Raw genomic sequence first — 27,609 nt, forward strand, 5'->3', positions numbered from 1 at the left:
AATGACGGCCGACTTGCTCCAGCTGAAGAAAGGAGGCGTTCGCTTTATCCTTTCCGGAGGTAAGCAGCACTCCTGGGGGCGAGGCTGACAACTTATGCAAATGAGATCGGCGTGTACTGCTTCGGATCTCGTCCTACCCTGATACTTCATATTTGGATAACGAATCTCGCCCCCCACCCCCACCCCGGCTACGAAAGACCGGCCAAACCCATTGCGGCTATAAACAATTGCTAATCAATGGGAAATCGTAAGATCTCGTAAGAGAAGATGGAGGAGGAGGAGCAGAAGAAGGCGAGTAAAAGAGGAGGAGGAGGAGGAGGAGGAGGAGGAGGAGAAGATAAAAAAAAGTCCATCATTAATCAGGCTACACCCAGAACATACTCTATGACATCATGTGAAGCTTCTGAGTAATCTCTCTCTCTCTCTCTCTCTCTCTCTCTCTCTCTCTCTCTCTCTCCGTACCCCGATTTGGTGGCTGCTGCTGCTTCTGCTGCTTCTGCTGCCTCTGTGTCTCTCCCTCTGTCTGTCTGTCTGTCTCTCGTTCTTATCCATTTCTCAAACACCCAACACGCCCTTCTCTACCCTTCTTCTTTGCCTTCCACACGCAGCCTCTGCGTGTGTTAAATACCCCCCCCCACTCCCCCCGCCTCAACGCACTATACGTATTATCCTTGAAGACACACACACACACACGCAAACACTGGCAGCATTTTTTTAACCGAAGTCGTGACCCTCACCACGCCGTTCGATCGATAAAACATGGTACCTCGTAATAATAATAGGTCTGCACATTGGCCCAAAGAACGTGAACAAGGAAAAATATATTGAAAATATAAAACAGCGGCGGTTAATAACAGCCTTGGAAAACAAACCGTCTCGCCATTATTTCCTTTAACAATTCATGGTTTCTTTTGGCAATTCATAAATTCGAATCAAGGGCATCCGTTTGCTGTCGAAGTCATTGTGATGAGAAAATATTTTGCAAGTAGTTCATTCAGGTTCATTCAGACAAACATCTAATTTATGTTTGACTAACAGTTTGGCTGTAGTTGTTTTGACTCATGTCTATTGCATGTTTTTACTCCCCTCTAGTGAATTTATTTTGATTGGGTTACTTCCAATTCCATTTTTTATTAACACATGTCTTACCTAATTACTGCTTGCCATTTTTTCAACTTTTCAGTGATACACGTTATCTAAATTTTGACTGAGCCATGTGTCAAGTCTTACCGAATTACTGTTTGCAATTTTTTTTTTACTTTTCAATGATACACGTATCTAAATTTTGACTGAACTAAGTATCACTCAAGTTTTGACTTGACAATAATAAAAATCTTGACCGTGACCAACATCATCCCGAGTAGGTAGAAAAATTAACAAATCTTCTTTGAGTCAAATTTCACGAAATTTTCTCTAAACACGAGAACAAGTTTTGCTCGGAGAATAAATTTCAGTAAGTCAAACCACTTTTTTTTATAGTTATCTCATTTAAATATCTATTAACACAAAATTGTTAAGTTCAACTGATATTTGAACTATTCCATTTCGACTACAACGGGCTATTTAAGTTAGTCTGACGCGCGTAACATCAAGCACTGATTAGCATAGTCTTACGAAAATTTAACATCCAAGCACTGATTAGCATAGTCTTATGATAGTTTGACGGATAAATAGTCATAAAGACTATAGCCAAAAGGTTAGTTATTCAGATTTGACAACTGTGTAAATTGTTATTCTGACTAAGTATTAAGTCACTTAATGCAGATAGAGATGAGTCTTACAAACGTAAGATGCGTGATTTATTTTTTAATTCTTATTACTTTACCAGCAGTAAAGAAGCATGCTTTAGTTACTGGGGAATTGGAGGTTTCCTGTGAGCATTTCGCTAAAGTAAGTTATTCATTATTAAAGGTCTGAAGCAATATGACAGAATACGATTGGCTGGAATGTTTGGTGGTAAGTCTCTCTCTCTGAAATAATATGTACGAGTACGCTGATGTATGTAATATTAATATATATTTAATTAATATATTATATATATATATATTAAATTTATATATATATTATAATTATATTAATATCTGGTTTAAAGTAAACAAAGAAATGTGTAAGCAAACAGGGAATTGTTGTAAAGTGAACAAGGAAGTTGGTATAATCGTGTTAAATACAGAGAAATGTGTAAGCCAATAGGGAATAGTGTAACTGAACAAGGAAATGTGTAAATACAGGGTAAATGTGTAAGCCAATACGGAATTGTGTAAATACAAGGTAATGTGTAAGTAAATAGGGAATAGTGTAAATACAAGGAAATCTGTAAATACAAGGATATGTGTAAGCAAACAGGGAAATGTGTAAGCAAACAAGGAAATGTGTAAGCAAACAAGGAAATGTGTAAGCAAACAAGGAAATGTGTTAGCAAAAAGGGAAATGTGTAAGCAAACAAAAAAATGTGTAAATACAAGGAAATGTGAAAGCAAACAGGAGACTGTGTAAGCTACCGCCACCGTAAAATCATCCAGAATCATACATAAGACTGCAATAGCGGCTTGTAGTCTTCCAAGCAGCTGCTTGTCGTTTCCAGCACCCTTTTTTTTTCCAGGTTCCAGCACGCCCATTCTCCTCGTCCTTTCCAGACTCTCATGACATGGAAACAGAAATTACTTCTAGATGATAATAATGTTTCTTTATTCGCATTTAGAAAAGTCTATATCATGAGGTTTAAGGCATCTTGCACGTTTAAATAAGGTCACCCGAAAAACAAGATATTTGAGCTCATTAACGCATGAGTGACTGTGTGGCATAAATTGCTTTGTATATGAAGGAGTGGGCGGAACACAAGGGACGTATGGTTTCGTGCATAAAAGTCATGGACTTTTAAAGTTTTCGTCTGTTAGAAGATAGAATTTTAGAATAAAATTTGTATTTTTGGTAATTTACTTATTCAATATGCATGTATGTATGTATGTATGTATGTATGTATGATGTATATGTATACATACATACATAAATGCATACATATTGAATAAGCAAATATAAGTAAATTACCAAAAATAAAAATCTTATTCTAAAAATTCTATCTTTTAGCAGACGAAAACTTGAAAAGTACATGACTTTCATATATATATATCTATATTTATATATATATATATATATATATACTATATATATATATATATATATATATATATATATACATATATATATATATTACATATATATATATATATATACATACACACACAATGAAAAGAGAGAAAATTATATTTCATACTTTAAGAATTACCGAAAAATACTGCCTTCTTCAAAATGTCAAAGGAGAAATTTGATTTTTTTTTTTCAAAAACAGGTACAGAATGGGAGGAAGGAATATGCCGATAGCATTTTTGCTTTTAGAAAATCTAAGACAAGGGAAGCTCTGAATCGGTGGTAAAAAAAAAAAAATAATAATAAAAAACGAAGAGAAGTTCCCTGCACGGAACCTATTCTTCGTACCTTAATGTCGTAAATATATATATTTCCCCGTGATTACAACAACGCAAGAATTTACGGACTATTTATTATATTTAGTGGAAGGGGAGAGACGTGAAATAGTGCCTGCGCATAACAGGTATACACACCTTGTTATCGAAGGCAAATTTCGCTATTTTTGGAGAGAAAAACGTCAGATTGAAAAAGGATTACCACCACTACCCCCCACCCCCGCCCGCCCCCCGCCGCCCCCTACAGCCATTCGTCACAGCTTTAGCAGCTCCGGGTTCAATGCGATCGAGGTAAAGCAAAACGCTGTTCGGTTTTAACCGAACCAAAACGTGAAATATTAATATCGCGATCCCGTAAACTTAATGAAACGCAGCCATTTGGGTTTTGCGAGTTCAGTCTTTGTCCGATTGTCGAAGCAAACCCCCTCCCAAACTCACGCCCCCTTAGATGGTTAGTTAAACCCCCCCCCCCCCCCATTTAGCTTGGCTTAAAAAAAGAAATTAGCGCAATCGTCGCTCTTAATGAACGCAGCCATTTGGGTTTTGTGCGAGTTCAGTGTCTGTTCAATTGCACGAATTCCAACCCCCTCAGCATGGGTCGAACCACTCAGCATGGCTTAGATTATATTATCCCCCCACCCCAAACCCCCACCCCCACCCCCGTCAGCTTGGCTTCAAAAAAGAAAGACACACTATTCTACTTTGCTTTAAAAGCAGACGCCGTCTATTTTTGCATCTTGACGGTGTCGTGTCTGAATCGTAAACAAGGTAAGTTGCTGTAGGTGGCAATAGATTATGACTGGCACTAGTGCCAGATTTGCGTCATCTCTCGTGGCAAAGCACTATCCACCCCCCCCACCCACCACACCTTTACCCCTTATCCCTCCCTCCACTGCGATCCCAAAATGGGGGAGGGGGTTAGTCGTATTTCATTAGTGTTTCATCTAAATTTTTTAAGCTACGAATAAAAAAAAGTAGATGAATAAAAAATAAATTAGATCACGAACCACAGAAGATCAGTGGTTGGTCTGAACTGCCGCCATCAAAATAAATAAATAAATAAATAAATAAATGATTGTGCAATCAAATACCTTCACTAATGACGAAACTTAAAACTTATGGTTCTTAAAGTCCTTATGACAAATGGAAAACAAGAGTATATCAACATCTAGCCGACACTAAAAATGGTGAAAGAGATAAACAATGGCTTACTCGAAAGCTCATGTATGCATTCTCCCAAGCGATTATTTTAGTCCCCACTTCCTACCCCCTTCTGTATCCTATCCTTCCCCCTCCCTTCCCTCCCCCACCTTCATGTCTCTCAGACTACGAACTGGTCCCCTTCAGTCGACCCCCTACCTATCTATGTTCCCCCTTCAGTCGACCCCCTACCTATCTATGCTGCCCCTTCAATCGACCCCCTACCTATCTATGGTCCCCCTTCAGTCGACTCCCTACCTATCTATGCTCCCCCTTCAGTCGACCCCCTCACCTAACCCTATCTATGCTTCCCCTTCAGTCGACCCCCTCCCTATCCTATTTCTCTATGCTCCCCCTTCAGTCCCCGACCCTACCCCTTTTATCTCTACCCCGCCCCCACATCAATAGTCCCCTTCACTCTTACACCTTCCCTTTCGGTCGGTCCCCTGAAACTCCAGGTGATTCGTTTTAACACTCGTGTTTATGCTTATGGGTCACACAAGCTTTCACTCCTGTCTGCTCAAGGGTCGTTTGCAATAAGATTTCCTTATCTAGTTTAATCCCCAAGTGCATCTGCATAACTCTCTCTCTCTTTCTCTCTCTCTCCGAGTTACTAACTTACGGCGATATTTGTCAACGTCTAGACTCACGTCTCGTTAGGTTGGCTCAGCCTTGATGAATCTGTTGAGATTTGCGTCGCGGGATAAAAGGGAAGACGAGAGCATCAAACACCTTAATGAAGATCACGGCTCCGTGCCTCGAAAATCTACGCAAATCTATAGCCAGCCGCATGGCAGGGTGACACCTATAATAATTTTAAAATCACCTCAATTTCTTGCGCGCGTCACTCCTCCGCTCAGACTCCAAAGGCTCCCTCAGAGACGATAATAAGGTCGTTGTGTTGTTTTCCGCAGCTCGGGAATGCCAGAATCCTAAAGGGAATTAATACGGAAAGTCTCTCAACAGTCAAAAATACTCAAATGTGCTCAGGCAATAAGTTTCGTAATGAGACATGTCTTGGCTAAAAGATGACGTATATTCCTTGACAATATTGGTTCAAATAATGTTACAACTAATGATATCAATAAAGCACTACACAAAACGAAGCTACTTAAAACTATATTCCCTGAAAATATTGGTTCAAATAATATCACAACTAATGAAATCAATAAAGCGCTACACAAAACGAAACTACCTAATTAAAACTATGTCGGGACAAATCACGGAGAATGCGATTTATGCCAACAAACGCTTATCAAGTCCCAAACGTAGAGGGGACAAGTCAGATCTCATAAACATATTCAAACTCCTACTCTTCTTTGTCTTCGGCTTTGCCCATTTCTATAAGGGGTCGCTACTCTCCATCTTCCTCTGTTCAGTGGATCAAGTGATCGGGCTAATGGATCCAAACTATAGGCGTCTCATGGAAAACATCTGTCTGTGCTAGAATTGGGGGAATATTGTCTGAATTGCAATAGATGAAAATATTTTGTACAGCAATTGGAGACACTATTGTCTGTACAGCAATTGGAGACTATTTTCTGTACTACAACAGACAAATATTGTCTGTACAGCAATTGGAGACACTATTGTCAGTACTACTATAGACAAATATTGTCTGTACAGCAATTGGAGACACTATTTTCTGTGCTACAATAAAGACAAATATTGTCTGTACAGCAATTGGAGACACTATTGTCTGTACTACAATGAAGACAAATATTGTCTGTACAGCAAATGGAGACACTATTGTCTGTACTACAATGAAGACAAATATAGCATAACTTGCGATACAGTCGTAACAAAAATAACCCTAATATGAGAATGGTAACAGCCGTTCTATGAACTGGGACAGGACATTGTTGATGAAAGTGATCTTCATAAATTACCCTTGACTAACCTTCTGTTTAACGGCTCACAGACACGACCTGACATCACAAGAACTCAAGTCGGGGCTCAGAAATACAGGACTGGCAGAACCGATCATCTATTTCTAACGAATTCTGACGTAAATATTCGTTATTGGTGACCATTTGTTGGAGAGGAGGAGGAGGAGGAGTAAGTAACCCCTAGGGCTTTGTCTGATAGAATCAAGAGACACTTTGGACCACCGTAAAGGGACCAATACAACCAGGGACGAGGTGACCTAATAACAGTGCGCTTATTGATTACAATGGCCATTATGACCTGCAGGTAAGCTGCAGACACCATTGCAATTGCCCACCACCTGTTTTTCGAAACGGCCCTTCAACCCACCCAGGTTATAAGAAGAACCTCCTTTATTGAAATAAAATGAGAGGAAACACTATAGGATTATTCAGCAGGTAGTACGAAAACGAGGTGCAGATGAAGGATGGAGGAGAGATGGGCTTTATTAAAGGCAGCACATATATGAATCGCAGCCCAGTCGGGTCTATGGAGAACTTACTGTCCATGAGAACGATCCGAAACTTATCTGGTAAGCTAATCAAAGGATCAATGTTTAATAAAAGGGAATTATCTAACCCGGGGTCATTTTATTCAGGGAGTCATGAGGATAATTTAATCGCGGGGGGAGGGGGAGCGTCCATCCGAGGGGTATAATTTAATGAAAGGTATTACTGATGCGGTATGCAATCAAGGCAGGTAATTTACTGCAGGGTAATTATATGGCTTCGGAAAATCCAGTTCTTGTTCTCGATATTACGTAGTACAAGATGATCACTCGGAGAGGGGCAATCACATTTTTTTCTTTTTTTTTTTAATTTATAATTTTAAGAATCGGCTTTCCAACCGCTTTCTTGCCCATAAAAATCAATTGGTACTGTGGGAGTGAGGAAACGGACCCGGGCCAGAAACCCCAAATGTCGAATCGTGTGATTGGTCAAAGAGAAGGGAAGCGCGGAGTCCGGCCGCGAGGACTGTAATCAGGTTCCTCAAAAAGGTTAATCTCAGGCTCCCTCGTGGGCGCGAACGTCACCCCCCTCCCCCGCCCCACTTTTAATAATACTCAAATTCGAATGCAACGTGGTTTGTTTTTCCAGTCTGCTTGCATAAACATGATTATATATATATATATATATATATATATATATATATATATATATATATAATATATATATATATATATATATATATATATATATATATATATAATGTATATATATCATATATATATATATATATATATATATATATATATAGAATAGATATTATATCTATATATATATATATATAGATATATATATATATATATATATATATATATATATATATATATATATATATATATCGACAAGGACGTATAAATTCCTAAGGATGACGATAAAATATGGATCTGATGAAGAAATCAAAATAAAATTCTATGATTACTTACGACTAAGGGTGGAACTGTACCTTAATGAACACTAATTACAACAGTCACTCTGTTATGGACGCCATGCGCTTGCGCACGCACAAACAAACACGCTTCGATTTCAAAAAAAAAAAACACAAGAAACGTCGACCCTTCGCTACGAAGCTCTCTGAATCGAAATAAAGCAAAAAAACAAAAAAAAATGTGTTAAAAAAATATACAAAGAAAAAATAAATTCTCTGGAGCAAATAATAATAATAATAATAATAATAATAATAATAATAATTAAAATTAAAATAATAAATAAATAAATAATAATAATAATAATAATAATAAATTAAAATGAAAAAACCAAGTTCTCCAGAGAGAAAACAATAAAATCAAGGAAAAAACTAAGTTCTCGAGATAAAAAAAAATAAATAAATAAAATAAACGAAATTCTCCAGAGAAAAAAACAAGGAAAAAAAGTTCTCCAGAGAAAAAAAAATAAAAAAGAAATAATAAAAACGAAGTTCTAAAGAGCGAAAAAAATTAAAGAAAAAACGAAGTTCTCCAAAGCGAAAAAAATAAAATCAAGGAAAAAACTAAGTTCTCCAGATGAAAAAGAGAAAATAAACGAAGTTCTCCAGAGTAAAAAAAAAGAAAAAATATCAAGGAAAAAAACGAAGTTCTCCAGAAAAAAAAAAAAAAAAAAAAAAATTAAAAAGGAAAAAAAACGAAGTCTAAGAGCAAAAGAAAATAAAATCAAGGGAAAAAAACGAAGTTCTCAAGAAAAAAAAAAAAAAAAACGAAGTTCTCCAGAGGGAAATAAAAACTTCCAGACCGCAATAAAAAAAAATAAGTTAAATCGCAGGAAAAAAAACGAAAAAAAAAAAAAAAACAAAAAAAAAAAAAAAACGAACGCGGTCAGCAAAATACGAAACGACGGAGCGAACTAATGTTATTCGTTGCAATGTCGTCTTCGGCCTAATAACAATAACTTATCTCCGGCTGATTAGCTAATTTCAAGGATGGCTGAATTCCTGATCATCATAACTTCTACGAACGCTCTCTTAGGCTTATCCTCCTGATAATGACTAAGTCCCCCCCTCCCCGCCCCCGCCCCCAACCACCCCCTTCCCCACCACCCCACCCCAACCTTCCACATTTTTTTTTTATAGTTCACAGGCGAATTACGACTTCGGATTTTATATGAGAGAGCATTCAAAGTATTATTTTGGTATCTGTTGCTTTTGCTGCTTCGATGCAGGTCTGACCTTAAAGTATATACACTGAATGTATTTATACCAATAATAATAGAGTAATGAATGTATGTGTATATATATATATATATATATATATATATATATATATATATATATATATATGTATATATATATATAAATATATATATCATATATATACATACATATATATATACTAGATATATATATATATCATATATATATATATTATATATATATATATATATATATATATATATATATATGTATATGATATATTATATATATATATATATATATATATATATATATATATATATATATAAAATATAGATATAATATATATATACTTATATATATATATATATATATATATATATATATATATATATATATATACTGATACAGATATAGACGATTTATACGCATTGTTTGCATGCATGCAACAATGTATAATATACATAACGTGAGCATGAAGATACGCATGTAGCAACCTCTAAAGCTTATACATGGCAAGCGCAGAGCGATATATATTACGTGTATACAACGCATTTCCATTCAAATAAAGACTTAATCGCAAAATCGCCGGCTGTTTCATTAGAGAAAGGTTGGAAGGGCCGCGCCCGTATATCTCCCTTAAGGGGGGCGCCGAGCCCCATCTCTCTCCTCCTCCTCCTCCTGCAGGAGAAGAGGAAGAGAGGAAGAAGAAAGGGAGGACGGCGGGCGGAATGAAGGCAGCCATATACAAGTCAAGGGGCTGCCTTCCATTTTTCCTTTCCCCTTGCAATCTGGGGAAGGGGGTGGGATGGATGGTGGGGCGGGGTGGGGCAGGGGGGGAGTTTGTTCTTTATAGACCCGGAGAACATCAACATCAGTTTCGTGGTTTTATTTTTATTTTCTTCTTTTTTGCACGTGAACTCCGGGGCCATTATTTTCGCCAAATTTAAAACCTCCCCCGATGTCAGGGTACAAAGAGTTCCTCTTTGGCGACTTTCCCCCCCTTCCCCCTAAAACCCCTCCCGCCCTCCATCTCTTATATACTTTTCTCAGTGCCATGAGTGATGGCTCGGGTGGTCCTACCACGCGGGCCTTTCGCAAAGGGAGTTTGACCAAAACAGAACTAAAGACTTCGACTTAACATGTTTCGACTCCGTTTTGTTAGAAATTTACGGAAAGAAATATTTCCTCAAGACTACTTCTAGACGTTTAAGTGGTTTTGGTTTTGCGGGAATAGATAGGGAACCGTTGGTTTGAGATGGCGAAGGGCACACTCAGATGACCATGGGCATATTAGGAGTCTGTTGAGTAACTTAGGGTCTAAATTTAATAATTGTACGCGCGAATAAGTTTTAAGTGTAAACATATACAAGAGTATGAAAGATGCATACAAAAAACTCGGTTAGTGTTCAAACAAAGCTAAATTTAAACTACAATTTAGATTATAGCTTTCGGATCGAATTATCAACATGTACATATATAAAAGAAGATTTCATGACATATCAAAATAAATGAGAAATTATAGCAAGGATAGGAAAACAAGTAGAATATACAATGCTAAATCGGGCAAATATATCACTCTTACTTATTAAGTAGCATTAGAAAGTATGAACGTCTCATCTACCTTACATGGACGAAATACTCAAAAGTGACCTTTCTACAAGACATTCCCAATGAAGAGGAAACAGTCAGTCTCAAACAGCCATGAGACGTTTTCGAAGTATCTCGTTAAGGAAAGCATAGATAACCTTTCCCAAGCATAATTAAATTTTACAGAATTCCAATGGATGGCTCCACATCTTTCTTAAACTGACATCATATAAAAGATGTTACTTATCATGCACGAAACGATGAAACAGAAATAATCATGAATATACTTTTGTTGCTTATGATGTAACCCATAGGTTATAATTTCCAAAGCGAGTTACATCACAAACTATACATTATATACATGTATGTAGGTATGTGTATGTGTGTAGATATATATATATATATATATATATATATTATATATATATATATATATATATATGTGTGTTGTGTGTGTGTGTGTGTGTGTGTGTATTAACATGACATACCCTGAATAAAATTGTTTTAAAATGTGCCTATGAATAATATCGAGAGCACGTACCATGAAAAAAAAATAAAAAAAAAATAAAATAAAAATAAAATAAAACACATTCCATTAGTTTTAGATTCCTGTATTTGAATAGGGGCGCAGCGTTGGCGCTAGCAACGGAGAGAATTAGCACCCCATTACGTAATGCAAATTGCTCATATACCGAGTTTACGGTAGCAATAAAGGGTTGCTTCTTTTACATATTCCGCTATTCCTCCGCTGCTTACACTGAGCTATGTTATGACTGCAGACATTTACAGTAAACATGGCTGGATTTATTCGTCGTGATGTTCTGTGGTTACTGTGCTCGCGTATGAAGAGAAAAAAAATTAAAATGAAGAAAAAAATAAAATGTAGAAAAAAAAAATGTGGGAAAAATATAAAAACATTTAATGTAGAAAAAAAAAAATTCAAATGTTGTAGGAAATGTAGCAAAAATCGACAAATTAAAATGTAAAATAATAAAAAAAAAATTTCATATAAAACCGGTAATTCGTTTTTAAAAATAAAATGTAAGAACAATTACCTAAAAAATTTTGAAAAAAATCGAAAAATTAAAATGTAAAATAATACAAAAAAATTTAAATTCGTTTTTGAAAATAAAATGTAGAAAAAATATAAAAAAAACAACAATGTAGAAAAAAACACAAAAAATCAAATGTTGAAAAGAGAAAGAGAGAAAATGTTGAAAAAATCGAAAAATTAAAATGTAAAAAAATATAAAAAAGGCAATTCGTTTTTGGTCTCCAAGGCGACGATAACAGTCGTTCTAAACACAGAGGTGTTACAAGTGGACCTAAATTTTGCTTATGCTACAACAGTAGTATTAAAGGCAAAAAAAAAAAAAAAAAAAAAAAAAAATTACAAAAAGCAGGACTAAAAAAAATATATTATTAAAGTTATGATTAAAACAAATATATATTCTCAAACATTAGTGAATGTACAATACAATTAAACTTGAGTCATTTGCCATACAAGTGCACACGGCATATAAACGAGAGAGAGAGAGAGAGAGAGAGAGAGAGAGAGAGAGAGAGAGAGAACCCCCAGACTAATAAAATGAGAATGTTATGAAGATAACAAATTTCAATGGAAAAAGACTGGCTTGAACATAAAAAAAAAATGCACGGTTAAAAAACTACACGCACTGTGCTTTTACACAACAAAGCAGTATTTACTAGAAAATAAAAAAGGGTTTTTAAGTTTTTATTTACGCTGTTTACGACCCATGGCCACAATATCTACATTGCCATCTTCTTGCTTTTTTTTTTTCTTTAATCTGTAGTAACAGGGCTCGAGAAGACTAATGCCACCACACTTCCAAATGTGGACAGGAGAGAGTGAGAGAGAGAGAGAGAGAGAGAGAGAGAGGAAACAAGTTTGAGAAAAACCTCATAACAGGGCTCGAGAAGACTAATGCCACCACACCTCCAAATAAGGACAGGAAAGAGAGAGAGAGAGAGAGAGAGAGAGAGAGAGAGAGAGAGAGAGAGAGAGAGAGAGAGAGAGAGAGAGAGAGAGAGAGAGAACAAGCTTATGTTAAACCTTAAAAAAAAACTGAAATGGTCATACAAAGCTCTATGTAATTTATAATGTCCCAACACCCCCCCTAACCCCCCTAACCCCCCATCAAAACTGAACAAAGCGACAGAGATGAAACAACACCGAAAAACGAGGAGGACCCATTTCCAGACGGAAAAATTAGCGGCTCTCGATTGGAAACCGCTGAGAAATAAATAAAATGAGAAAATTCTGGAAGGACGAGAATCTCGCGCTACGATCAACAAAGAGTTTTGCAAGTTATGACCCCCATTATTGAAAAGAACGGACGGTGGGCCATAATTCTCTCTCTCTCTCTCTCTCTCTCTCTCTCTGTGTGAAGCAAACTGGAACCGGGATCCATTACAAAAAAGAAATGTGCGCCAAGAAAGCGCTGTTCCTTCTGTGCTCTTTTAATTTCCCGGAAATAAATTGTCCGCTCCAATTTTATTTTTATTTTTTTCAATTAAACTCCTCGTAAAACTACGAGAGTGATCATTTTCAATCTTTGCCCCCCCCCCCCCCCCTCCCCATCACCCACTAACCCCCCATCCCCCCCCCGGCCCCCTTAACCCTCCCTGAAGCCCGGAGCAGAGTGGAAAGAAAGAGGAGAAGAGGAGAGAGGCTGTCTGGAGAGTGAAAATAATTCTGAGTGTATATATTCCATTACGACCGAGAAAAGAATTAATTACCAGCGGCTCTCACTGGTTAATTAACAAGCACCACGACAATGCCACGACCCTACGCAGTGGGAGGTCTACATTGCCTGCTGCAGAGAGACCGGCCGAGGTGACCAATACAAATGCAAGGGCTAGGGGCGCCCCGAGGAGGAGGAGGAAGAGGAGGAGGGAAGGGAGGAGGAGGGGAGGAGGAGGACGCAGAGGAAGAAGAGAAGGGGAGCAAGGAAGAGAAGGGGGTGAGGAAGAAGGAAGTGAGGAGAGAAGAGGAGGAAGGAAGGAGGAGGCAGGGTGAGGAAAAGGAATGGAAGGAAGGAGGAAGTGGAGGAGGAGAAGGAGAAGGAAGAAGAAGGGGAGGAGTAGGTAGGGGAGGAGGAGGAGGAGAAGGAGAAGGAAGAGGCAGGGGAGGAGAAGGAGGAAGAAGAGGAGGAGGAGGAGGAAGGAGGAGGATGGAGGAATGGAGGAGGAAGGAAGGAATAGAGGAGGTGTGAGGGAGGAGGAGGAGGAGGAAAGAGAGGGGGAGGGGGGAGGAGAAGTTGGAGGAGGAAGAAGTTGAGGAGGCAAGAAGAGGATGTGGGGAGAGAGGAGGAGGAGGAGGAAGGAGGCGAGGAGAGGAGGAGGAGGAGGAGGACAGGAGAGGAGGAAGGGAGAGGTGGGAGGCGGGTGTAGGCAGGAAACCCGCCATGGGTATAGAACTGCTTCTGGCACTTTTCTTGAGAAATATCTTCCCTTAATGAATTTGGAAATCCATTCTCCCCTTGGCATCCAACAATGGGATCTCTCTCTCTCTCTCTCTCTCTCTCTCTCTCTCTCTCTCTCTCTCTCTCTTCAATCGTCATTACGGACACACACAGATAGCCGATAAAAAAATCAGGATAAGTGATGGCCTCGGTAAAGCATAATGGCTTCGACTTCCCCGTCGATGGAAATAGAGAGGCTGTAAGTCAACAAACCGAGAAATAGCGAATGAAGAAAGAAAATAAAAGAGAGAGAGAGAGAGGAGAGAGGAGATGAGAGAGAGAGAGGAAAGAGAGGAAAAGGGAAAAAAAAAAGTTACTCCCATATTTTATGGGATAATGTATTTCATGAGGGTACTATTTTCACTCACAAAATTTTATTTTTTCTTCGGGGTGTGTGGGGGGGGGGGCGAGAGAGAGAGAGGAAAACTCTCGGCTGAACAAATGAAGCGTATAATATATACAACTCGACTTGGGAACATTGAGAAAGAAATTACGATAATTGTCTTATTCCTTTTATTTACGTTAAAAAAAATTTTTTTCAAATCACCATATGCTTTGTAAGCTGGAAATTTCAAGTCAGTGGCCCCCTCCGTATGCTTGTTCTGTATGGACAGAGGTTTATATTCTGAACAACAACAACAATAACAGCGACACCAACAACAACAATAATATAATACAACCAACTATTGGAGTATATTAGAATTATAAGTGTCTGGAATTAAGATGCAAAATCAATGAAAAATATATAAACCACGACCCAATATAATAATTAATAATAATAATAATAAATAATAATTAATTAATAATAATATAATAATAACAACCTAACTATTGGGGTATATTAAAATTATAAGGTACTGGAATTAAGATGCAAAATAAATGAAAATATATAACACTAGCCAAATAATAATAATAATAATAATAATAATAATAATAATAATAATAACAACAAAAGCAAGTCACACAGCAACAAGAATGGTGGTCACCTTGATCCTCGAGACAACTCACATAACCTTAATTATTATGCACGTATATATCACACACGTACATGGATTGTGCACGGGTTTCTCTTTCGAAGAACACTCGCCTATATACCCCAACCAAGTCACTGATACTTTAACCCCGACAGTCATCCATTTCTCACCCAACCCTGAAACGAACCACAAGGAGGGGTCAACCACGGTGAGGAGAGAGGGGGTCAACCACAGGGAGGGGTCAGCCTTGAAGAGAACAGTGGTGGTGGTGATACTAACTCGCCCTGCGTGACGCCGGGACAACTCTATAGATACAGTGTAGTATACAGACTCCATATAAAGACAGAAAAATGCACGGATGTCAAAACACTGGCAAAAGTCGCTCACAGATAATTATATATATTATATATATATATATATATATATATATATATATATATATATATATCTATATATATATAATATATATATATATAATGTAATATAAATAAACAATATATTGTATACATATAATATAATGGTATTATATATATATATATATATATATATATATATATATATATATATATATATATATATATATATATGTGTGCATTTGTGTGTACTAATATTTACAAGATCCATGGATCGCTCTAGTCATGACTGGTTGACGCAGCTGTGAGAGGGCGTGAGGCTTGCGACCTCATCCCAAGGGATGGCTGAAAACAGAAAGAATCAATTCTCATGGCCGCTGTAGTTTCATATATATACTTCATATATATATATATATATATGTATATATATATATATATATATATATATATATATATCTATATATATATAGATAATTAGTGTATGTGTGTCCTTACGTTCGCTAGCAAATGCTTACCGACACCATTGAATGACGGAACATTTGAAGCATTCGCACACAGAGAGAGAGAGAGAGAGAGAGAGAGAGAGAGAGAGAGAGAGAGATTTCCGAAGACCGACGACGTCGGAAGGGGGAGGGGGGGCGGGCACGGACAGGTGGTTAATATCCAGTGCCTATGTGAAACACAAATTCTTCCATTCCGGTCCTCAGATCGTCAGCCTTTATGGCCGCTCGCCCTCCTCTAACTCTCGCCACAAACGGCCAGAAATTTCGCTAATGCCCCACTGAATGCGAGTTCAGGACCTATTAAGTTTTCGTTTGCGCTAAAAGTGTTGTGCAGTATCGTATTAAGTCTCCGGGGGAGAAAAGAAAATATTATTTCGAATGATTTTTTTTTTTTTCTTTTTTTGCGGACCGCATTGAGAAGACTGTTTTAATGCTTTAACCTTCCGATTTATTTTGGATGTATGGATGTATTCGTCAGTCCTGGAAGGATAAAAAAAAAATTATTATTTTGAATTATTTTCTTCTTACATGGCAGACTGCAGTTAAACAGTTGATAAAAAAAAATTTGTATTTTGATTTTTTCTTTAGACTGCAGACTTGTTTAAACAATTATTTTCTTTATTTACGGATTACAGTTAAAAAGAAGAACCATTTTAACCTTACGATTTATTTTAGAAGCATTCGACAGTCCTTGGGATAAAAAAAATATTTTGAATTATAATTTTTTTTTTTTTTTTTTTTTTTTTTGCCGGACTGCATTTCAAAAGACGATAGTTTCAACCTTCACATTTATTTAGGAAGTCTTCGAGTAATCCTATTAACCTGAGAATAGGACTATAAGAGGTCAGTCTGTCTCGTATCCATTGAATAGTAGGATTTTGTTCGTGTGCATGACAACTTAAATATTATTTTTCCTTAATTCCACAAATCTTGCTTATTCACACAGCGAAAGTTAAATTACTGAATCAATGGATAATCCAAGCAATTAGACCAATCTTTATTATTAGAGTACTCATTGAGACGATGGCAACAGCGACAGAGAGAGAGAGAGAGAGAGAGAGAGAGAGAGAGAGAGTTTACAAAATTTTTTAGATATACTGGATGAAAGCATATCCCAAGCAACTTAGCCAGTTTTTATCATTCGAGAGTACACCGAGATGACGGCAACAAAGAGAGAGAGAGAGAGAGAGAGAGAGAGAGAGAGAGAGAGAGAGAGAGAGAGAGAGAGAGAATTACGCTCATGGCTGCTGCTATTTGCACGTAGAAAAAGAATAAATTAAACACCTCGCCATCATGGTAAACTAAAAGGAGGTTACGTTAGTTAGTAGAGTTACAGCAAGAGGAAAATATATTTATAGGAGATTGCCAATACAGGCCAATCTCAGCCCCGGTTATCGTCATTAAGCCATAAATTGGTCGGGCGAAGTCTCTTGTCAAGATTACCTTCGAATAATCACCTCCATTACGCAATAATGTAATGTCTTCATGTCCCTTCCCTCTGTTGTTATTTTAATCTCGGATTATTATTAGAGGTCTACTCCTCCATTTCTTTTTTGTGTATTCGGTGCTCCTCCTCCTCCTCCTCCTCCTCCTCCTCCTCCTCCTCCTCCTCCTCCTCCTCGAAATTTGTTTAAAGAGAAGATTATTATTTAGAAGTCTACTCCTCCATTTTTTTTTGTGTACTCGCTCCTCCTCCTCCTCATCCTCCTCCCCGAAATTTGTTTAAAGAGAAGATGGCCAAACAAGAGCAAAAGACTTAACAAAGCCTTTTGTTAGCAGTCGTTAAGATGAATGATTGTGTGTATACTATAACCACCATTTGTTTGCGGTCCTTCAGATCAATAATTAATATCTATGAGCTATCCATTCCTCTTATTACTGTAAACTGTACACATACTCTTTATTCCTCTTATTACTGTACACTTACTCTTGACTACAAAAACTGAAAATGAAAACATTTATATCAGTCTCCTAATTTTTAAACTAACAAGATAGTTGGATTCAATGGATCCGGCTAGTTTTTATATCAAGAGCAATAGGCCAGTTCTCTAAACGAAGAAAATTAAAACAGATTTCTCGTCGTTTGAAAGGGATATCACAATAAAATTGAATGATTATCTTCTTTAACTTTGGGGGATAACTAAAAATCATAATTATTATTATTAATAATTATTTTTTGGTCTATCACAGTCATCCTATTCGACTGGGTAGTTTTTATAGTGTGGGGTTCCGGGTTCCGTCCGGCCTCCATAGGAGTTCCATCCTTACTTATTATTATATTATTATTATTATTATTATTATTATTATTATTATTATTATTATTATCATATAAACAAATACTTTGAAAATGAATCGATCGTAACACAATCACGTATTACACAATTTATATAAAGAAAAAATCTGGGGTCCAAAAACTATCCACGAAGCAATGCGCCCTCTCACCACCCCCAACCCCCCTTCCAAATTTTCCTAAGTCCCCTTGTGTGGCCAAAACTCCTTGCTAATAAATAAAGATATAAAATGCAAATTCTCGCGTCCGTTAATCTCTGCGAGGGAACCTTCTAACATAACTCAGAAAATAAAACTGCCTCGTTTAAAACCCCGCCTCGCTCCTATTTCAGAAAAGCGAAAAAAAAAACAGATAAAATAAAATAAAGAATAAACCAAGAGTTTCTGAGGACCCCTCCCTCTCAGCGAGGTTAATTTTTCTCCCGACTCAAATATTAATTAAATTCACGATATTCCGAAGATTCACAGGTACGAATATGCTTGAATAAATGGGCTGCATACATCTGTAATAATCCCAATAATAATAATAATAATAATAATAATAATAATAATAATAATAATAATAATAATAATACAAGCATGCACAGGATTCTACGTGATGTGGCAAGCCGCCATTTTAGTGGACAGTAAAATTAAATAATGTTGCCTCCTCCCCATATTCAATACACGGAAAATGTTGGAAGGGAGGACGCAAAATGTAGCAGAGAGAGAGAGAGAGAGAGAGAGAGAGAGAGAGAGAAGAGAGATGAGAGAGGAAGAGACAAGAGAGAGAGAGAGAGAGAGAGAGAGAGAGAGAGAGCCAATGTACGCCTCCTTGTTTTCCATAATGTATGTAAGCACGTACGTATGTACGTACAGCCTCTAACACAATAGTATTTCATAAACGGAAACTTTTTTAAACTGAAAAGAAGCAAGCAAGGAGACTTTGCCAGTGGGGAGGGGAACAAGGGTGGAGGTTGTCTGGACGTTTAAGGGGTACTGTAAAGGGGGGTGGGGGTGGGAATGGGATAGGGAGGGGAAACTTTTGTTTGGGTATGAGCCGGGGATGGAGAGGGGCAGAGCCATGCAATCCCCAGATACATCATGCCACCCTCCGCACTTAGTATCAGACTCCGCTATACGGTTATCGATTACTATCACCCTGGCGCATTTTCTGTTCAACTTAGCACACAACGCTGCTGTTCCTGTTCTTCTTCTTCTTGTTCTTCTTCTTCTTCTTCTTCTACTTCTTCAGGGACCGGGGCCCAAAAGGAGGATTATTCTTTTTAACAACCGCGCACTTAACATTATTGCAATGCCCAAATTCAAGGCTGCCAACCGTAATTATCAACGGCTTGGAAATTACCGATCGGGCCGTAAATCGCGGCTGATTGCCGATTATTAGTTCGTTTTATCTATAAAATATTAATATGAACGCATTCCAGCAACTGCTCTTTAGAAGCGTCGTAGTCTTCTGCTGTGGCGTGTCAGGGCCGAAAGATGCCAACGTAATATACATATACATATATATATATATATATATATATATATATATATATATTATATATATATATATATATATATATATATATATATATATATCGACAAAGCCGGGATTATAATATATATATACCCGGCAGTCGTCAGACGACATTCACAAACACGTAATCTTGCATTAAGTTTAGGGTAGATGCAGTAGTTTGCTATTATTCTCTCTGTCTCTCTCTCTCTCTCTCTCTGTACCCCTCACCTCTTTGTGTGTGTGTGGATAGAGAGAGAGAGAGAGAGAGAGAGGAACTCTTTACCTACACTGTATGTGTCAGAGAGAGAGAGAGAGAGAGAGAGAGAGAGAGAGAGAGAGAGATCTTTTACCTACACTGTATGTGTCAGAGAGAGAGAGAAAGAGAGAGAGTTACGCCATTAAAACGCCATTTTCTTCGTTGGCTTTATAAAACAGGGAAAATAAAATTTTAAAAAAATAATGTTCGAGGGAATAATTGTATCCTTCGCCCACAGCGAAGGAGAGAGAAAAGAGACGTAAGAACCAAGTAATAATAAGTAAAAATTAGGCCACTCTCTGCTACCGGTCTCACTCTGCCGTTTTTCCATCAGACGGCGCTTAAATTCTAAGCGATATTTCAGATCCGGAAATAAAGGAGAGGGGGGCGGGGGGCGGGGGGAGGGAGGGGGGCGGTGGCCGCGGGAAAAGAAATGCACCTAATCAGCGACAAGAATTAGGGGAGCCCCTGACAATTACTTAACCTCGCCAGGGAAGCGAGAATTCTGGTCTAAATTAACGCTGGGGAGAGAGAGAGAGAGAGAGCGAGAAAAGAGGCTGTTCCAGAGATAAGGGAAGGAGTTCCAGGGTTACGTGCGTGGGAGCTTCCAGAACACTGGAAAGAGCTCCAACACTTAACCTCCTCCGCTCCGCTCCCTCCGTCCCCTCTTTGCTTCTTTTTTCCCCCCTTCCCCCTTTCCAAAGCTCTCGCCCCATAATATCACTCCCTCCTCCTACCCCACCCCCTCCCTCTGCCACCAAAACCCAGAACGATTTCTAACTTTTAACTGACCGCCCCTTATGGTTTCTCCTTAATAAATTAAAAGAATATGGAGTTTCGTTTCAAGAATGCTGCTGCTGCTACCCGCAGAAGGCCTCCTTAGGAAGATTGTCTTTTCCTGGGTCCCTCTCACGGCAGTTTTTTTTTTTTTTTTATTTTTTTTTTTTTTTTTTTTTTTTTTTTTTTTTTTATCATTCATTTTCTATACCGAAATTCCAGGTTTTTTCCTTTATCATTCTTTTCTATCCCGAAGTATCAGTTTTTTTTTCTTTTATCATTCTTTTTCTATCCCGAATTCCATTTTTTTTCCAAATTTTTTTTAAATCATTCTCTTTATATCCTGAAGTTCCATTTCCGTATTCTTTTTTTTTATTATTAATTCTTATCACGTTTTATATGCAAAAAAAACTGGGTTTTCTTCTTCGAAGATTTGTTTTCGGATTCGGAATGGAAGCGGTGGCAATAATCTTACGTTTTCCCGAGAAAACCGTTTAAGACTACAATGAAGGAGAAAACTTTTTATGGGATAGACTAAAAATATCACCGCGTTACAGTCCAGGGATTCGGAGGAAACTACAGTAATGTTATTACTTTACCCAAGTTAATTTTCAGTTGGGGGGAGAGAAGGAGGGTGGGAGGGTGATACCGTCGTTTGGGTATGCGGGGCTTCGGCCCATTTATAAGAAAGATAGTTCACTGCAGTAAATATATATATATATATATATATATATATATATATATATATATATATATATAATATATATATATTATATATATTATATATATATATATATATAAAGTAAATTGAAAGACAAATAAAGATGAAAGGATAACAAAAAGGATGTGATTACAAGTAATTCAAGTAATTCCGCGTGTAGGATTAATTCCTAGAACAGGAAATTAAGAACATAAATTTAAAAAAGAGGTTTTCAAGGGTTTTTTTTTTTTATATTTTTTCTTTAAACGAGATTGAAAGGAGAATACGCAGGGAAATAATAAAAAAACAAATGAAAGGTATCAACAAAAGAGGATGTGATTACAAGGAATTACGCACTGTAGGATACCATCCTCGAGCGGGAAATGGAGGAGAGGAGAAATAGAGTAAATGAGGCTTCAAAATTTTTATATTTTCTTCAAGCTATTGAAAGGGAAAAGGTGAAGATAAAAATGAAAGTATAATAGAGAGGATGTGATTACAAGTAATTCCACGTTGTATGACTCCATCCTTAAATAGGAAATGGGGAAAATGCAACAAAATAAAGTGGGATTGTAGGATTGAAAAGGAAAAAGGTGGAGATAAAATGACTATATAATAAAGAGAATGTGATTACAAGTAATTCCACGTTGTAGGATTCCATCCTTGAATAGGAAATGGGGAAAATTTAACAAAAAGTAAATGGGATTGAAGGATTGAAAGTGAAAAGGTGGAGATAACGATGAAAGAGTAACAAAAAGGATGCGATTACAATGCCCTCCGCGTTGTAGAATGCTATCCATGAATAGGAAATGGGGGAAAATATACAAAAAAAAAGAAAAAAAGTAAATAAGTGCAAGGTTTTATATTTTGTTAATGCGATTGAAAGCAAAAGACGAGAGGGGTAAAAAAATAAAAATATAGGATAACAAAGAGGATGCGATTACAAGTAATTCCGGGTTGTAGGACGCCATCCTTGAATGGGAAATGGAGGAGAGAGAGAGAGAGGAAAAAAAAATATTCGAGGAAAAGACGAGTTTAAGACTTTACGACCCTCGAAACAGCTGCATAATCTCAAAAGGGACATGCACGTTTAAACCTTCCCCCTCCCTCCAAAAACCCCCTACCCTCCCCCCCTTAACAATACCAACCTCCAAAACCCCAACCTGATATTCAAGAGAGTTGAGTCGCTTTGGAGAAGCAGGTGGCGGCGGCGGCGGCGGTGGTGGTGGTGGTGGTTTTGGGAGGAAGGGAGGAAAGGGGTAAAAGTTGGAAGACTAGAGGGGAGGAGGGAGGGGGAGGGGGTGGGTTGTCCTTCCTTAACGACTTTCTGAAAAGACATACCTAGAGTCTAGAATCCTCTCTCTCTCTCTCTCTCTCTCTCTCTCTCTCTCTCTCTCTCTCTCGTCGAGAAAACCCGAAAGCACTGTAATTCTTCTGCAAGCGATGGAGGCATATCATTGGAGGACAATTTATCACACACTATCTATAATCAGAGGAAGAACCAAATTCGAGGGTTTTCAATGTGTGTGGATGATGATGAGAGAGAGAGAGAGAGAGAGAGAGAGAGAGAGAGAGAGGAGAGAGATGGAGGAGAGATAGAGAGAGAGAGAGAGAAGGAGATAGAGAGACAGAGAGGGGAGAAAGGAGGAGGATAGAGAGGGGAAAGAGAAGGAGAGATAGAGAGGGGAAAAAGACAAGATACAGATGGAGAGAGAGAGAGAGAGAGAGAGAGAGAGAGAGAGAGAGAGAGGAGGTGGGTAGATAGGGAGAATGGAGAGATAGAGAGGAGGAGAGAAGGAGAGATAGTGAGATTGAGAGGGAAAAGACAAGACAAGACAAGACAGAGAGAGAGAGAGAGAGAGAGAGAGAGAGAGAGAGAGTGGGGTGGGGGGGGAGGGTGAGTAAAGAATGGCCTTAATTTCTTTGGCTCAGTTCGGTATTAGTGCCGATAAACTTGAGAAACGTCGACTCGTATATACCGAGGCGGCTCAACCGATGTATTTAGTGTCTGAAAACTGTCCAACTTCGATCAGAGGCATAAACTACATTATCCCCCCGCCCCCCCCCAAACTCCCACCCCTCCCCCAATCGTTAGTTTTATTTAGGAGAGACCGAATCACAGGCTCGTGTTATCGCAATTACAGGAGAGAGAACTTCCTGCTCTATAATGCCAGCGGAATTACGACTCGTCCTGATGATCGCTTGCAGAAGGTGTACCCATGATATTCCTTCCAAATTTATAATCATTTTTTTATCTCATTTTTTTTTTATACGTCAGCAAAGCTCTGACCTTGATTAAGTTAATAATGTAATAAAAGAAATGGCTACAAAATGCCAGTCATCACCAGTAATAAATAGATCTCCAATCATATATATTTTTTTTTCTTACCATTTCTGCTTTGCTTCCCCCTTCCGCCCTCCCACCCCCCCCACCCCCCTCACCCCCCCCTTTTTTCCCTTCGCCCTCCCAGCAACAGCAATGCTTGCTCATTCAAAAACGCAAACGCGAAGTCAGTACTAAAAAAGGCAGATCCATTTGATCGAATTTCGGAAAAGGAGGGGCGGGGGGTGAGGGGGGGGGGGCGGGTCAGAAAGCTTGAATAATTTTTTTAGGCAATGTGCCCAGAATCAGAGACAACCCTTACGTTCCAGAATAAATAAAAATATAATTGTTACTATATATATATATATATATATAGTATATATATATATATATAAGTCATTATATTATAACTATATATATATATAGATATATATATATATATATGATATATATATTATATATATATCTATTATATATATATATATATATATATATATATAGGTCTATATATATATATATATATTATATATATATATATATATATATATATATATCTATAGATATATATAGATATATATATCTATATATATATATATATATATATATAATATATATATATATATATAGATATATATATCTATATATATATTATTACTATATAAATCAAATATATAGTCATATATATATATAATAATACTAAATATATATATATATATAGATATATATCTATATAATATAGATAATATCTATTATATATATATGATCTAATATATATAATAATCTATATTATATATATATATATATATATTATATATATATATTATATATATATATATATTATATATATGACTATATCATCTATTATATATATAAATCTCTCTCTCTCTCTCACCCTCCTCCTCCCTCTAACCAACCACATCACTACAACCCCTGCTTTCACACCATGCTCATATGTCCTCTCTCTCTCTCTCTCTCTCTCTCTCTCTCTCTCTCTCTCTCTCTCTCTCTCTCTCCCAACCTGAGAAATACGAGAGAAAGGGAAGTGGGAATTACATACATTCCCACTTTAAGGAACATGAGACTCACCCACCGCCGTCTAAACACCCATCCATCACCCAATTGACACACGAGGCATGACCTCAAACAACGTGCCAAATATGGATCTGAGCGCCCCCCACCCTCTCTCTCTCTCTCTCTCTCTCCTCTCTCTCTCTCTCTCTCTCTCTCTCTCTCTAAATACCCTTTCATGAAAATATTAAAGTCGTAAAATTCCCTCCCTCTACATTTTGCACAATAAAATAAGAATGACACATAGTATGTTTTTTTACGGTTTCTCTCATTGATTTCGAAGGAAATAATTATACGGTACAGTTGCTCGTTCTGTATATGTACCTGGTGGACTCAAATTATCCTGCAGTTCTCAGAAATAACAGTCTTCGCCCCTACTCTGAATTGGAGAGAGAGAGAGAGAGAGAGAGAGAGAGAGAGAGAGAGAGAGAGAGAGAGAGAGAGATTCGGTCTTCCCTCCAACCTTGTACTATATACACCCCTCTCCTTGCGAAGTGTTCACTCGAGAAATCACCGAGCAGAAAACTTCATGCTGAAAAACAAACGGGGCACAAAAACGTCTCCTAAATTACGCCCCCCACCCCCATACCCCTACCCCCAACAAGAGCTGCCTTGTTTTAGTTTTACCTCGAATAAGTGATTTTACATCCCTATTTTTTAATTTTTTTTGCCCACCGCTTATCTATCACGTTCCTCTTATCGCGAACCGAGCTCTTTCATATGAGAGAGAGAGAGAGAGAGAGAGAGAGAGAGAGAGAGAGAGAGAGAGAGAGAGAGAGAGAGAGTTAAAATTAAAAAAGGCAAGGGGACACTGCCAGCTGCAAAACTTTTTTTTTTTTTTTACAGGTCAATAATTCTTCAAAGCACTGAAGTACCCATCTTAATAAAGAGTAATAAAACGGAGTGGTAAACGACCTGATGTAAGTAAAGAGAGAGTTGGAGAGAATTAGATGAACAGAATACAAAATAAATCGTTAGGGAGATATTAAGTTATCTTGGAAATCTGGGACACATTAGATTTAGCGGCAGGACCTTTGTGTAGAAATGTTCAAGTCACGTGTACCAGTGTAGTACTAAACCTCTTTTGAGTGAAACGTGAACGTATAACGCATTTCTGTATTCGCATTTGCTCATGCTGTATGAATACTATAATAATGTATGTTAATACTTAATAAAATAAATAAATTGGTATATATTTGAGGAAATAATATTTCTCAGTCATTCCAAAAGCTTATCATTTTACTGACGTTCAAGAAGTTAAAATTTTTTTTTTCTTACAAAGTTCAGCAATTTATCATTTACGGCATGTTAAATATTCCACATAAATCATGTTAATCATTTATATTGATTGATTCATATAGAAAATCAATTTCTTCATTAATGCCACTTTAATATCCACAGCATATAAAATCATTTATTGAGAGAGAGAGAGAGAGAGAGAGGAGAGAGGGGATGAGAAGAGAGGATGGTGAGAGAGGAGAGAAGAGAGAGAAGGGAGAAGAAGGAAGGGTGAGAGAGATTCAGCAATGTTATCAATTACGCATATGTTAAATATTCTAAAGGAATCATGAGAGAGAGAGAGAGAGAGAGAGAGAGAGAGAGAGAGAGAGAGAGAGAGAGAATGTGTCGTAAATGACCACAAAATTTATTCCGCCTGGGCGTCGATCGGCACAAAACACTTGAATTACACTCCTGACCTTTGACCTTTTACAATTTTACGGATACCATCAAGCAAATTTGAGAGAAATATACGATCTCCGTGTCGTGCAATTTCCTTCTGCCATTAGACAACTCGGAATGGACTAGTCTTCGATTCGTCGAAGACCTGTTCGGAAAACATCGAGATTATTTCTGAAGAAGTGTATAAATATTTAGGGCGCTTGTCTAAAAAAATAGTTCGATGTCATTATATTATCTACAGTATGTCCATAAAGTCCCAGTACCATTATAAGTATTTATTACTCAGAACGGTACTGGGACTTTATGGACACCCTGTATGTCTGGCTCTGAGGAACAAAGGCACGATTCTAATGGATTCTTTCACTGAGTTTCCAAGGACTCTGTATCCAGACTCGCGTCTGTGAATTCCAGTACAGAACAACAAATAAGAATTAGTATCTCTGTCGGAGGATCGTAATTCTAAAACGTACAAGAGAATGTGGCCGTAAATTAGTTTGTCTCACGAAAAAATGAACAAAATAAAAAAAAAGGCCTGAAAAAGTGCAAGAAAATCAGGCCTAAATTGCTGTATAAGAAAAACTGAACGAAACAAAATTTGAAAAAAATACAAGAAAATCAGGCAACAAATTATTGTTTGTTTCAAGAAAAAAACTGAACGAAAAAAACAATTTGAAAGAGTGCAAGAAAATAAGTCACCAAACTCTTGTTTCAAGAGAACCTGAACGAATAAAAAGTCTGAAAATATACAAGAAAATCAGGCACTAAATAGCAGTTTTCAAGAAAAACTAAACTAAAAAAAAAATATATTTGAAAAAGTACAAGGAAATCAAGCACCAAATTATTGTTTGCTTTAAAAAAACTGAATTAAAAAAACAAT

The 27,609-nt window shown here is 37.3% G+C and overlaps 1 protein-coding gene across 1 annotated transcript in view; it reads left to right on the plus strand.

Annotated features, from left to right (window-relative positions):
• The first annotated feature begins 267 nt into the window (after positions 1 to 267).
• LOC135223183 (RNA-binding protein cabeza-like) overlaps positions 268 to 27,609 on the plus strand; it is a 74,121-nt gene continuing 46,779 nt past the window's right edge. The window contains exons 1-2 of the mRNA XM_064261687.1: positions 268 to 407; positions 4,072 to 4,247. Of these exons, the coding sequence (XP_064117757.1) occupies positions 268 to 407; positions 4,072 to 4,247 (316 nt within the window). The remainder of the gene's footprint in view (positions 408 to 4,071; positions 4,248 to 27,609) is intronic.

The sequence above is a fragment of the Macrobrachium nipponense genome, chromosome 8 (assembly GCF_015104395.2).
Source record: "Macrobrachium nipponense isolate FS-2020 chromosome 8, ASM1510439v2, whole genome shotgun sequence".
Lineage (NCBI taxonomy): Eukaryota > Metazoa > Arthropoda > Malacostraca > Decapoda > Palaemonidae > Macrobrachium > Macrobrachium nipponense.